The sequence below is a fragment of the Pantherophis guttatus genome, chromosome 7 (assembly GCF_059756535.1).
Source record: "Pantherophis guttatus breed Tessera chromosome 7, ASM5975653v1, whole genome shotgun sequence".
NCBI lineage: Eukaryota > Metazoa > Chordata > Lepidosauria > Squamata > Colubridae > Pantherophis > Pantherophis guttatus.
In genome coordinates, this window is record NC_142069.1 from 58,503,046 (window position 1) to 58,518,017 (window position 14,972).

At 37.3% G+C, this 14,972-nt stretch overlaps 1 protein-coding gene across 11 annotated transcripts in view; it reads left to right on the forward strand.

The window, feature by feature from the left end:
• The window catches only part of DOCK4 (dedicator of cytokinesis 4), a 627,777-nt gene extending 613,719 nt beyond the window's left edge, over window positions 1-14,058 (forward strand). For 10 of the 11 annotated variants that reach the window (XM_087874154.1, XM_087874155.1, XM_087874159.1 and 7 more), the window contains 4 exons: window positions 5,396-5,468; window positions 5,675-5,782; window positions 9,446-9,504; window positions 10,345-14,058. In XM_087874154.1, the coding sequence (XP_087730280.1) occupies window positions 5,396-5,468; window positions 5,675-5,782; window positions 9,446-9,504; window positions 10,345-10,770 (666 nt within the window). In that variant the 3' untranslated portion in view covers window positions 10,771-14,058. The remainder of the gene's footprint in view (window positions 1-5,395; window positions 5,469-5,674; window positions 5,783-9,445; window positions 9,505-10,344) is intronic. The other variant, XR_015728984.1, reaches the window with a different exon arrangement.
• The last annotated feature ends 914 nt before the right edge of the window (window positions 14,059-14,972 follow it).

Below are 14,972 nucleotides of genomic sequence, written 5' to 3' on the forward strand. Positions count from 1 at the left end.
TAGATTGAAAAATTCCTGGGGCTGCATTGACTCCAAATTGGAGACGGTTACATTTAAATGCGCCCCAGTGGGTGACAATTGTTGTGCCTCCACTGTTTTTTCATCTACTGGCAGTTGCTGGTAAGCCTGGGCCAGGTCCAGTTTGGCAAATATTGACCCACTCCCTAGTGAATGCAGCAGATGTTGCACCACTAGAACTGGGTATGCGCTCTGTTGCAAAGCCTTGTTGATTGAACATTTATAGTCGGCACAGATGCGCACAGATCCATCATGCTTCATGGGGGTAACATTGGCCCTTTTTTTTTATTAGAAATTTTATTATTGCATCTCGGCCCTTTTCTGTTCAGGAACTCAAACCATGTGATCCTGTCCACCATTAAACCATCTTTCCAAGCAGTCTCCATGTTTCCAGTGTCTTTTTCCCCACAGGAGCTGAACCCAGAAGGATATTTCTTCTAATAAAACTATGGGGACCTCAAGGAAGCATAAGATATCTCAGTGGCTTGGGGGAGAAGTTGGGTGGTTGGAAGCAGGTAGCCTCTTCCAGCACTTGGCCCTCCATGGTCATACCACCCTGAGATACCTCATGTACACTTAACAACCTGTGCATTTAATTAATAAATGATCCATTCATTTAATGTGAGCCAATCAATAAATTCTCAAGTTATGAATGTAATTCACAGGCTCTACTACATTTGTAACTTGAGGATTACCTGTACTGCATTCTAATCATTGCAAAAAAAATAAAAAATAAGATAATTGAGAAATATATGTATTAAATCAGTAACATTAAAGAGATTATTGATTAATCCATATGTCACTAGAAAATATTTTAGGACACTTTATTTCTATGAATCATGTACTTTTCCCCTCTACACCTATACAAAGAAATCTAAGGCTCTGGAAAATTCAAATGACAATTGTTATATCTGGAGTACTATTAATACATTTATTTAATTATAATTTATTTTTCAACCATAAAATGGACAAAGTGTAGTCCTGGTCTATTCAATAGTAAAGAAAATGATAAAAAGTAACTTTAAAAATTAATATTTACTAGTATCAAATACCGGTAATAATATCAATATTGCCTGAAATACAAAGAAACAAGCAATGTATCTATATAAATTTTAATTAAGAACCTTGCATTGTAAACTGTACTGTTCTTATATCTATTTAAATATTGGCAATTCATTTTTCAAGACAGAAAATACTGGTTTATAATTGGCTTTGTGGCTTTAGTACATCATTACTTAAGTCTTGACATGTCACAGTAATACTCAGTAACAGTTATGTCTTGGCAAATACTAATTCCAAATTCTTTCTGAATTTTTCTACCATCCTCAGCTAGAACAGGAAACAGCACAGAAAAATTTCTATATGGTGGCTTATAAGAATGCCACACAAAGTATGTGCCATTTTTGTTCCTAGCCTACAAATTCTTTGCCAAGTAGAATGAAGGTTCCATTCTACAATGCATCAGAGATTCACCAAGAGAGCCTGAGGAGCAGGTAGGTCCAGAAACTGCTCTTCCACAGGCTCATTCAGCAGGAAAAATGTCCCAATGTGTCATCACCCCCAGTAGCCCCCGCAGGATAAATAGTAAAAAATATTTTTCTCATGCAAGCATTATGAATTAAGTCTTGAATGGTTCATTTTTCCCTTACTATCTTAAAATAAATCTAAGAGATGAGGATGATTTAGATGAAGTCCCTTTCTTGAAAAACAGCACTTGAATTATCATATTATCATTGAGTTATCATACAGTATGGACACTGTTGAAATTGCATATATCTTTGTCAGGGGTGGCATAGATATTGGTTGGAAATATAGTTTTCTTAGAGTTCTGGCACTAGATCAATTGGTTACATCACTGCAGGAAAAAAAAATAGGTAAGTCATTCCTACCAGAATGTTAAAATGGTGAGCAAGACTTGGCCACAGATCTGTCCTGTCAGCTTTTTTGTGTTTGGATCAGGAATATATCCATCAAACTCTGTTCATTCTTTTCCATACTAATCTTTTATTGTTGTACTTTCCATGTCACAAAAAAAAGGATCAAATCACATCGCAGCTTTTGTTAAGGGTAAATATTTAAAGTGGGCTATCATGGCATAGGCTTTAGTGCCAAGATGCCATATATTATATTGTGTGACTTAATTATGCTGTGAATTCATGTACTGGGATGTTATATTTAGTTTCTATTGAGTATGGCTAATCAGGAAAACTATTATTCTTATTATGGTTCATCACACACAGTCAACCAGATATTTAGACTGGATTTGGCATTTATATGCACCTACTTAGTTCTTCCAAAGGACTTGGGATAGGCAGATATTGTTGGCTGATGGTGTGACCAACCATAATAATAATACTTTGGCATATAAGAAACACCAAATGAAGACTAGGAAAGAGGCACGGCCAGTACATTAAAAACATTAGCAAGCAGAGAGAACAACAAGATCTGGCAATGGCTAAGAACAGTAAAATTGAAGAAAAAGAGAAGGGCTAATTCTGGCTGCAAAAGACAAAAGAAATACACAGAAAGCCAAAACTGAGAAGACAGCACCAGACAGCAAATGTCATCTCCCCAAACAAGCTGAAAGAACAGTGGACCATCAAATTAGTAAAAGATCACTGACTACAAACCACAGCATGACAAAGTAGCAACAATGGAGTCCTGAAATATTTGCAAGAAATATGTCTTTCTGGCAAACAGGAACTAGTGGGCCCACAAAACAGGAAAAATAATAGAAAATGAAGGAGCTAAAGTTCTGTGGATCTTTAGGTTTCAAATTGACATACAACAACAGTTTGGGGTTTTTTTTGCAAATTTTTATAAAATTTATCAGGATATAAAATACAAAAGAAAATGAAAGTAGGAAAAGGTAAGGGGGGAAATGTAGGATAAAAGGGGGAATAGAAAGGAAAGTGTTGATAAGAAAGACAAAAAAGTCTTGGTAGTGGACATTGCAATATCTTGAGATGGCAGAAGAGAAAGAAGTAGAAAAAAAAACACAACATATAAAGACCTGCAAGTAGAACAGCTGTAGCAAAAGAAAGCAAAAGTAGTACCAATAATATTAGTTGCTTCCAAAACATCTAGAACACTACTTGAACAGAATTAACATTACCATCAGTCAGTTGCAAAAACTTCACTTGAAACAGCTTACATCCTGTGACAATACTTTAATATTATCAAACAATAACATGTCCTTGTGAAGGCCTGGATAGGTAGACAAAAATGCCAAATCCAGTCTAAATAGCTGGTTAACTGTGTGACCAACTATAATTAACACTTTTTAAAATGGTAAGATATTTAAATCATCAAGATCTGTCTTATACTTATTCTCTATGCTGAAACCCTGCATGTCTTCTTGTGGTGAAATTATGCATTTTGGTGTAGTTGTCACACCTTTTTCTCTCTCCTTAGTACAGCATGTGTTCATAAATATATAAAAATGTTGCTTTCTCATAAATAGATCTGCAAACAACTAGAAACAAATGAAGTTATAACTACTAGCCAGCACGAGTTTCTCAAAAACAAGTCATGCCAAACCAATTTTATTTCATTCTTTGATAAAAGTAACTAAATTAGTAGGCCAGCAAAATGCTATGGACATTGTATACTTAGATTTCAATAAGGCATTTGACAAAGTAGACCACAACCTACTTCATCATAAATTAGAAAAATGTGAAATAGAGATCACCACCACCCGATGGATTTGTAGCTGGATATTCAATGAGTAGTCCTTAATGGTACTACATCTAGATGGAGGGAAGTAAGTAAGGTTCCATCTTAGGCCTAGTACTCTTCAATATCTTAATAAATCACTTAGATGAGGGAATAGAAAGGGAACTTACTAAATTTGCAGATGATACTAAACTGGCAGGAATAACCAATGCCCTAGATCAGTTATCATGAATTTTAGTGTGGAAAAAAACCCAAAATTTTACATTTTGGAAGGAAAAATCAAAGGTATAAGTAAAATTAAGTGAGACCTAGCTGAAAAACAGTAGTTGTGAGAGGGACTTGGGGTCCCAGTGGATGATCACTTGAATATGAGCCAGCAGCCAAAAAAGTTAATATAATCCTGGGTTGTATAAACAGAGGCATAGAATCAAAAGCACATGAAGTATTTGTACTGATTTATAAGTACAAGTAAGTCCACACCTGGAATACTGGGACTAATTTTCATCACCACACTATAAAAAAGATGTTGAGACTTTGGAAAAAGTTCATAGAAGAATATGTAACATGATTAAAGGCACTGGATATATGAAGAATTGTTGCAGGATTTGGGATTGGCAAGTCTAAAGAAAATAAGAACTAGGGGTGACATGATAGCAATATTCCAATATTTGAGGGACTGCCATAAAGAAGAGGGGTCAAATTGTTCTCCAAAGCATCAGAGGGCAGGATAAGAAACAATGGTTGGAAAATAATCAAAGAGAAAAGCAACCTGGAATTAAGGAGAAACTTCCTAACAGTGAGGACAATTAACCAGTGAAACAGATTGCTTTCAGAAATCGCGGGCACTTCATCACTGGAGGTTTTTAAGAAGAGACTGGACAGCCACTTGTCTGAAATGGTATAGTCTCCTGCCAGGGCTGGACTAGAAGACCTCCAAGATCCTTTCAGCTCTATTCTATTCTAAATATATTGCTTGCTTCAGATAGCTCACAATTTTACATGTTGGTTTGCTTCTACCATTTTATCAGTGACTTCAGTTCCTGGGCTGAGTCTTATATATTTTCTCACTGAAAAGCTGTTACATTTTATTCTTATGAATGTTGCATATAATTTGGCAACTCTTGAGTAATTGCATTGATAGTTAGTGTACTAGATGGGTAGCTTAGCATATGCAACCAATTAATGTATTGAATACTCTAAGTGTTCTTCCTTCCTTCTTTCTGCTAAATTTTATTTTTTAACACATCCAATTTTTTTGTTTCCTTAATACACTTGTCTTAAATTGGTAATTGGCTTAAATTTGTTTTTCAGATATGTCTATGAAACAATTTTAAAAGAAGGTAGTAAGATTAATTAACTGCAATATGAGTCTTGCTGTAAACTGTCAAAGGAAACATCAGGTTTTCATTCATTTTATTTTGAGTCATGTATGGCTTGTAAATCAGGATATATCCAGATTCAGTCCTCTTGAAGAAAGAGAAAAAGGATATTTTTTCTAGCAGTACCACCTTAAAGTCTCTGTATTCTTGTGGTTGAACTTGAATGAATATCAGTCCTCTTAAAGCATTTCATTTCCTATGTCTAATGGGACCCTCTCATATTTTTGCTTCTGACATTTCTGCTGAAATAGCTAATCTTTTCTTGTTTCTAAAGCTGTAACTGAAATTCACTATCATAAAAACACACTATTTTGAAATTTTAGAGAATTGTGTTCAATCATAATGGTGATGGTGCTTTGCCTCGAAGTGACCCTAGTTTGTCTGCCCCTGAGAAAAGTAAGCATTATTTTAATATTCTACTATATATTTTTATAAAATACAAAAGACAGTTAATAAACAAATGTAAAGCAGTATTTATTGATATTGCATCTCAAATACCAAACATATGTAACTGATGTCAAATATGCTGGATATATTTCTGATATTTATTTTAATTCTCAAAAGTTTTAACAATTAATATTTGTGTTGCCATGGCTTAACAGCTGTAACTAGTGCTCCCAGCAGTTGGAGCCTGGATAATGGGAAAGAAGCCAAAAACATGTCAGAGAGTAGAAAGCTCATGTCTCCTCCTGTGCCACCTCGTCCCACTGGTAAGTCTGTACTTCATTAGTCTTCTTTTTTAATACAACTAACTCTACACATGTTGTACCTAAAGCTGGATCCTGCCTGGATGTGATTTTAGCCAGATGATTTTAGAACAGGAACAGTAAATCAGCCAGGAGGGTGAAGGGACCATAGAAAAGAAAAATTAATTTTGGAGAAAATGCTGCAAGTGGAACAAACATTGAGGAGGGCAACTAAGTTGCATGTTGAAACAACAAAACAAGAAAAGTTACATTCCTAAATTCTGGAATAAAGAGAAGGCACAGCTTTTGGTGTGAAGCTTTATCTGTAATGGTCCTTAGTTCACATTTCTGCATGCCTATGAGCAACCTAATAGTTTGGTGTAATGGTTAAGATACCAGGCTAGAAATTGGGAGACTGAGTTCTAGTCTTGCCTTAACCACAAAGCCAGCTGGGAGACGTTGGTCCAGTCACTTTATCTTAGCCCTAGGAAGCAGGCAATGTCAAGCCACTTCCAGAAACTTGTCAACAAAACTGGAGGGACTTGCAATCAAACAGTGAACATTGAATAGAAACAATCACAACAAAATTCAAAACGTAATTAAGTGCAATGAATTTAATTATTTTTCAGATTTTTAGTATCTTTCTTTTCTGCCACATTTAAAAATTATAGTTTTGTGATAACCTCTGGAAGAGGTTTTGAAAGGATTTGGGAACCCTAGATTGTACAATTTTATTTGGAATAGAATAGAATAGAACAGAACAGAATCTTTATTGCCAATTTATCACTAATCAGCATACATTAAAATGAAATTTTGTTGTATTCAGCTCTCAAAGGATAACCATTATGCATATACCCACAAAAATACACATATATGACACAGAGAAACATCACAGTCTAATTCAAATGTATACATATACATGGGGGGAAAAAAGAATACGAGTTTACAAGACTATAGAATAGACCATGAAGTGGGTGTGTGGAGTCTCTAAAATGCTTCAAGCTCTAAGCACATAGCGCTTATATGCAGTATTCTGAATAATGGGAAGTAAGTTTACTTACTTCCCATTATAATCTTCTCAGCTGCCCTTACCATTCTCTGTATGGACCTTCTATCTGGGGCCTGCTGCTACCAAACCAAATAGTGATGCAGTTTGTTAAAATGCTCTCAATTGTGCCTCTGTAAAAAGTGGCCAGGACAGAAAGAGAAAGATGTGCTCTCCTCATCTGACACAGGAAATGCAAATGCTGGTTTGCTGTTTCACTAAAGATAACATATGAAGAGTCCAAGTAGGATTGTTAATTATATGCACCCCCTAGATCAGGGGTGAAATGCTCCCGGTTCGGACTGGATTGGGCGATCTGGTAGCGATTGTTACAAGTGGTTCGGAGAACCGGTAGCGATGGCGGCATGAGGCTCCGCCGACCTGTCCAGGTGTTGTTACTTCCTGCTTTTAAAAGGTAAAAAAATGGCTCTGACGATCGCACACCATAGCTGTGATCATCAGAGCCTTTTTTTTACCTTTTTAAAGCATTTTTTTACAACCTATAATAGGTTGTAAAATAATGCTTTTAAAAGGTTTAAAAAAGGCTCCAATGATCACAGCTGTGGCGTGCGATCATCAGAACTTTTTTTTTACGGGGGTGGTGGGGTTCCGTTTTTGCTCCCAGCAGGCTTTCCTGAAGCCTACAGCCTTGATACAAAGTGGAGCATGACTATGCTGGCCCTTTCTAAAATCAACAGTGATCTCCCTGAAGCCTGCTAGGCCAAAAATGGGGGGTGTAGGCAAAAAACGGGTGGGAGGGTCCATTTTTGAAAGAGAGAGAGAGAGAAAGACGGAGAGAGAGAGAGAAAGGAAGGAGGGAGGGAGGGAGGGAAAAAGGAGAGGAAAGAAGGACTACAAACCTGGCACTAGATGCAGCTTCAGAGGATAATCCAGGGCTGAAAGGGACCTGGAGGTCATCTAATCAAACCCTGCTCCAGCAGGACATTGTTAGTGAGTTTCTGTCTTTTGATCTCCAGTCACATGTTTACATAGCCATGCCCACCCAGTCACATGACCCCCATCAAGCCACGCCCACCAAGCCACACCCACAGAACCGGTAGGAAAGAAATTTAGATTTCACCACTGCCCCAGATACTTAATACTATTAACCATCTCTACAGCTATAGCCTTGATAACAAGTGGAGTATGATTATGCTGGCTCTTTCTAAAATCAACAGTGATCTCCTTTGTTTTGTTAACATTAAAAACCAGGTTATTTTTATTGCAACACTCCACCAGAGCCTTCATCTCTTCCCAAAAGAATCTTCATTGTCATCCTGGACAAGCCCCACCACTGCCATGTCATCCACATAGTTGATCTGGCATTCCTAATAAATATTGTTTTTGCTATACTTTTGGCTTTGCCTGTCATGAAGAGTAAACTGAGGGAGAGATTGAGAAGACTGCTTTGAGATGTTATTATTTTGCTGTGAATCTGAGCAAGTGGGTGGGAAAGCCAGTACAATTTAATTTTTAATAGGCCTGATGGTCCAAGCTTCTTTAGAGAAATGAGAAGACCTTATAATGATTAATTTTCCAATGATCCTTTTAATTTTAGTTCTGTTACCAGCTTCTCATCTGCAGGAAAGACATTTTGGTGGTTACCAAATACCATATTTTTTGGAGTATAAGACACACTTTTCCCCCCTAAAAGAGGCTGAAAATTTGGGTGCATCTTATACTCCGAATGTAGCTTTTTCGAAGCTTTTTTTCAGCTCTAATGAGGCGCTTGTGAGTAAAGTGATCTTCCGAACTTTGCCTGCTCCCTCCAACTCTCAGCTGTGCTTTAGAAACTGTTTTTTATCCCCAAGGAGGGGATAAAAAGCGTGCACACGTGCTCAAAACCAGCAAACTAATGTGCTGAAGTTGACCAGACTAAGGACGCTAGCCAGATGAATACCTGGTAGGCAGAATTTTTTTTTCCTATTTTCCTCCCCCAAAACTAAGATGTGTCTTATACTCCGATGCATCTTATCCTCTGAAAAATACGGTATATGTATTTTGGGCTTTATGATATGATGGAAATATAACCCCTAATTACTATTTTTCAACCTTCTAAAATATTGCAGTAGTTTCCACGGGTATATTTTTTTTAACTGTGGGGTTAATACAAACCAATCCTGGCCTAGTCTGATAATTCATTTTATTACTTTATACTATTTCTTACTTGAGAGTTATATGAGAGAGAAGTGAATGGAGCGAACATGTGGTTAACAAGATCCCCCAATAGTGATATTCCCTCTACTGCATACTCTCAGTTCATGTTTATCTTCTTATAAAATTTCTATTGATATAAAGTATTTTCAGTTTCAGTGCTTCATGCTTATTTTGTCCAGGAGATTTTCTTCTGGCTATCTGTCACTGGTTTAATGGGAAGCTCTATGTTTTCTATCTGAGGTCTGTATGTCTGACTCTGTTTTTAATCCTGTTGCAATTTTACAATCTGCGTCTTTATCAACATATTATATGATATGTGTTTTATAAATCTGAGTGTAAACTGCATCTGCATTTTTTCCTTCCCCTCTCCTCTCTCACATACATTTTTCTTCATTTTGGCTAAGCTGTTCGTTTCTATCAAGCCATCACAGTCCTCACTTACTCTAAACTATGTTAAATTCATGTGAAAATGATTTTCTCCACAGCATCACCAGTTCGACACATAACCTCAGTTTCCCCTTCTGCTGGAAGATCTCCAATGAAGGTACTGTTCTTTCTTCAATACATTTAGAAGCAGAACTACATTATTTATTTCTCATAATTTACATTAATTGTGGCTGACTTTTCACCTTCAAAACATAAATATGTATTTATGCCTTCCCAATTTGTGTAGTGTGATGGGAATAAAGAACTAAGCTTTTTAGTCATTTCTGTTCTGATAAATGAACAAATCATGTAAGGTTCCATAAAAGACAATAGGCTGAATACATTCAGGAGATAGTGGTCACACATTGGAATGAATATAAAGAGATTAATTTCTTTATCTTAATTTCTCTCACTGTACAACATAACATAACATAACATAACATAACATAACATAACATAACATAACATAACATAACATAACATCATATCCATGCAATTCCAGGAGCATTCACAATGTATGACTGCTGATACATTATGTTCAAGATACATTAAATCCTCCTTGTTGAGCAATGGGGACTCAAGTTATTTGGGTTATGATTTCTCCCAACATTCATAGGTTGTTGAATTTGATTTAGCTTGAAGGTACCACCAATATTGCATAGTTCACATGTCTACTATATTAACTTTCTGTGATCTGATATACTAAATAACACAAATATAGATTGGGTGATTGTAATTTAAAAGTAGATACAAACCACAGTAATTCAAGATTTTATAGTATCAATTTCAGTTTTTGATGCTCAGATTACAAAACTGTTACGTTATAACAATAAGTATTGTTATAACATGAATAATAACAGGGATTCAGAACTAATATAAAGGCATGTTTCTCTACTTCTTTTACCCTCCTAGACTCTTCTTTCTATTTCCAGACTAATTTTTTCTTTTCTAAACTCAGGGTTCTGTGCAATCATTTTCATCATCTCCTATGGACTACCATTCTTCCAGGCTCATTTCCAACTCTCCAGTCTTGTCTGGAAGTTACAGCAGTGGCATTTCTTCACTTAGTCGATGTAGCACATCTGAAACATTTGGTTTTGAAACGCATATCAATGAACATCCAGTTCCTCTTTCTAATTGCAACATTTCCGAAGAGCCAATAAGAAAAGATAGCAAGATTCCTCCACCTTATAGTGTTTATGAGCGAACTCTGAGGCGTTCTGTCCCACTACCTCACAGCCTTTCCATTCCCATTTCTACAGATCCACCAGCATTACCCCCAAAACCTTTGTTGGTCAGACCAAGCAATTTGGAGCACAGCAGCAAGAGAACAGAACAGGTGCCTCAACCCAGGCCTCTTCCACGAAAAGTCTCTCAGTTATAAATATAAGTCAAAAAGTCATTTTTTGAATGACTTAAATAAAAAACATATCTAATATAGGCACTTTAATATTTTTCACAAATCTTCCTGGTGATTTTTAAAAACTGCTTAACTTTAAGTACTTAACTAAGTGCTAGCTTAAAAAGCCAGAACCTAGAGGCAATGAGACTGAAATTCTATCTTTAGCATAGCATACAGCAAATGTGATTCTGCATATAAATTTGAACTAGAAGTCTAGCTGTTCAAACAACATCAAAGCATACTTTCCCTTGAAAGCCTTATATTAGTGCAACAGTGTACTTTCTGACAGAATAAAATTTGATTTGAAGCAGAAGTGAAATGCTACTGGTACAGATCAGTTCGGGAGGACCGGTAATGGAGATTGGGGCTGGTTTGCTGAACCAGTGGCAATCGCTGGCTGGCCACACCCCCAAACCGATCCACGGCCTGCAGCCCTGCCATGCTTCCCTGCCTTCCATGCGGCCTTCCCGTGGCCAGCTTGCAAAGGCAGGCAAGCTGAAGGCCACGTGGAAGGCAGGCAAGCATGGCAGGGCTTCAGGGAAGCTAGCAGACAACTCCCTTCCCCGCAGCCCTGCCATGCTTGCCTGCCTTCCATGTTGCTAAACTCATTGTTGGGAGTGTCAGCGATCTAAGGAAACGTGTTCCAGCTCTTCAAGATCGACTTTAAGAGCGCCGAGAACCCGACAGCAAAAGTAGCGACAGCGGGGGCGACAGGGACGTGTGTGTATGTGTCCGTCCCTCCACGATCCTCCTCTCCCTGGTGACAGCCAGGGCTTCACCAGCTCCTCTTTTCCTCAGAGGGGCGGTGTCTGCCTCCAAGTCCTTGCGGAGGGACACATATACACACGCTCCTGTCGCTCCCGCTGCCACTACTTTTGCTGTTGGCTTCACGGCACTCTTAAAGTTGATCTTGAAGAGCCTGGAACCCGTTTCCTTAGATCGCCGCCAAACTCATTGTTGGCAGCATCAGCGATCTAAGGAAACATCTTTCAGCTCTTTAAGAGCTGTTGACTTTAAGAGCACCGAGAAGCCGACAGCAAAAGTAGCAGCAGCAAGGGCGACGGACATGTGACGTGTCCCTCCACGGTCCTCTCCCGGGTTTGCCACCGCCTCTTTTTCTCACACACATACACACATGCCCCTGTCACACGTGGCCGCACAAGAGAACTCTCCGGCATGGCACAGTTCCAGAATAGCAGGAGAGCCCAAGCAAGCTCTGCCCCCACCGCCGCCACTGCTGCCTGCCTTCGCCAGGCCCGGCCGTGCCACCACGGAGCCCACGGCGCTTTCCCTTCAGCCTGGGCAGCAGGATGCAGTCCCAGCCGAGGCCTCCCTGGCTGGGCGATTGCCGCATCTCCGCAGCAACAGGTGCGCTGGGACCACCTTGCCCACCTTCGTCACTTCCATGCACTGTGTGTGGAAGGGGCCGTCGCTGCCGCTGTCGCCACCCTCCCATCCAGCCTGGCTGCAGAGTGCAGACGTCCGCCTGCCCTAAGCAACCCGGCTGCCGTTCACTTTCATTTTGCGGCAGGAGAAGGAAGAAAGCAAAATGCCTATTGACATGCTATTGCGTTTTATTCAATATTTGTATGTTGTTTGAACTTGTCTCTTAGATATCTTTTTTCTAGCATTCCAATAGTGGTTAGTTTACATGCTTGTAGAATTTTCCCCCTCCCATTTTATTTTATTTTATTTTAGATAGGTGCAATTTACAGCTCCATAAAGATAATAAACGTTAATCATTATTGTATTATAGAAAATATAGCCAATATGTACAGTTATTTTTTAAAAAAGATCATTGATTTCAGACACAGAAACTAACTTCTCAGATTATTTTAATAGCCAAAATGAATAAGTCATTTTAAATGTGAATCAAGAAAAAAACCACTCGAACTCTTAAGATGAAAATGCTGAAAGCAATTGGGTGCAAGCAAATGTTCACGAGAATGCTATTTACAAGAAGAATTAATTGAAGCAGCAAATTTTTAAAGACAAGATTCAGCCTTTTTATTGTTATATATAAAGTTTCTGAATGAAAGTTCTTCCATTCTGTTGTTCTATATTCCACTGCAAAAATGTAGATAAAATAATTTAAGGGACAGTGGTTTAGATCGTGGAAAGTGAGAGGATTTTAGGGCACAGACTGAAAACTTGTTGGCAACTAAATGTAATCCAGATTTCAGCCCCAATCCTGCAAAATGTTTTCTCTAAAAGTGCTCTTACTCATCCCAGATGGAGCCCTAACTGGTATTTTGCTAGAAAACTCCTGTGTTTTTGAAAGCTTACATTTAGTTCTATAACTGTATAAACAAAAGTGTACAGGCAATTTTTCCATTTCTTATTTCTCCCCCTCCCCCAAAAAAACTTACTATTTGTAGTATTTGTTTGATATCATGAAGTCTGTACTTTTCAATTGTACCATTAAAGTTACCTCCCTGTTTGGTTGGGAAACTTGTATTGATTTTATCAGTTTATCTTATTGATAGTTTAACTGGAACATTATTGACCCCTTTTTATCTCAATGAGAAACTCTCAGTAGGTTTATGCTATTAATGGTAGCTATAGAAGTTTTATATAATGTTCAAGTATTTTTGTACATAACTGGTTAATTTTAATAAGAAGTACAATGGGGGAGGAAAGCAAATGGTTGTGTATGCAGTAAGATGGTTATAATTATGCCAAATACTTTATGTAATTGGGGGAACAGGAACACAGGGAATAATATTTGTACATATGTGTTTTTAACAATAATTCTGCCATATTGATTCTACAACTTTGAATGTCAAAAATATATTAATATATGTTGAAATACCTATGTTTAGCAAAAATGTTTACAACTGGAAAAAGGGCATAAAATTTAGGTTTGTAGGTTGCTGATTTTGAGGCCCGAGATTTCTGAATTTGCTTGATCATAACATTTTTTTGTGTCTGCATAACTACATTTTTGGAATCATAAGCTACATTTTTATGCTTTTAAAATATATTGTAATTTAAATAAACTGTCACAAACTGGATAATAGATCTACTTTGATCCCTTCCTATATTGTATTTAGAATTAAATCTGTGTTTGCCTGGTGCTTCAGATAGAATCAGTATTATTTGCTGCTTGTCCATTTTTAAAATATACTTGAGAGGAAGCAAAATTTTTACTCGTGTGCACGTATTACTGACGTCTGCTTAGCAGCAAAACATTTTAATGTAGTTTGTTTACAGATAATTATATTGGTTGTTGAGAAACCATAAATACAAAATAAATTTGATTGAAATTCATTGACCAGTTTTATTTTCTGCTAAGTGGTGCATTAAAATCAATTTGTGAGGAAATTAAAATAGACTCTTATTTTTGATTAGGCTTCATATATGATTTTAAGAAACAAAGATAAAACCTAATATCTTTTTTTGTTCCCTCTCTCCAACACAGTTCAATTCAAAATTTATCTTATTTATTAACATTTTCATGATATCCTAGTCAAATTACTCTGGGTGATAAACTCAGAGTGTAATAAATAACAACAAGAAAACCACATAAAATCAAGTAGTCAGTTTCTATTGTCACTAAGTGAAATAATTGAAAATCTACCTATATATGTATATAGCATCTGAGGACCAAGATGCTATATCATCGGGGTACAACTGAGAAGGTCTGCTTCCTCAAATGCACTTTATGTCAGGCTGGAATCTTAAGCAGGGGCTGTATCATTTGGTATGATTGGTTACCATGGTATTTAGAAATTTATATGTATGTCTGGCACTTTGAATTGATATCAGAAATCTATTGGTCAGTATAATACCGGCAAAAATGATTTCATCTCTTAAAGTTCCTCTTTCTGACATTCTGTGAATGAGGAAGTATTACCTGCATAATTCAATTTGGATGAGAATATTTCAAACATAATATCATTTGGTTATATAGAACAATGAAATGACAATAATCCTGGGAAGAAGAAATTGACAGCTGAAGGCTGTGTTAGACTTCTGTGTCACTGCACATGAGCGAACATACAATATGTGTCATTCAGAAATGGTTGCAAAGTTGTTGCACCTATACTTCTGCAAATGTTAATGTTTAGGGGACACTCAAACAATAAAGCAGGAAGTTGGATCAACCAATCAACATGCAGGACACATATCTCCATACAATATATAGTTGAGTTTTGGGAAGCGTGCGTGTCGACCCATCTGCA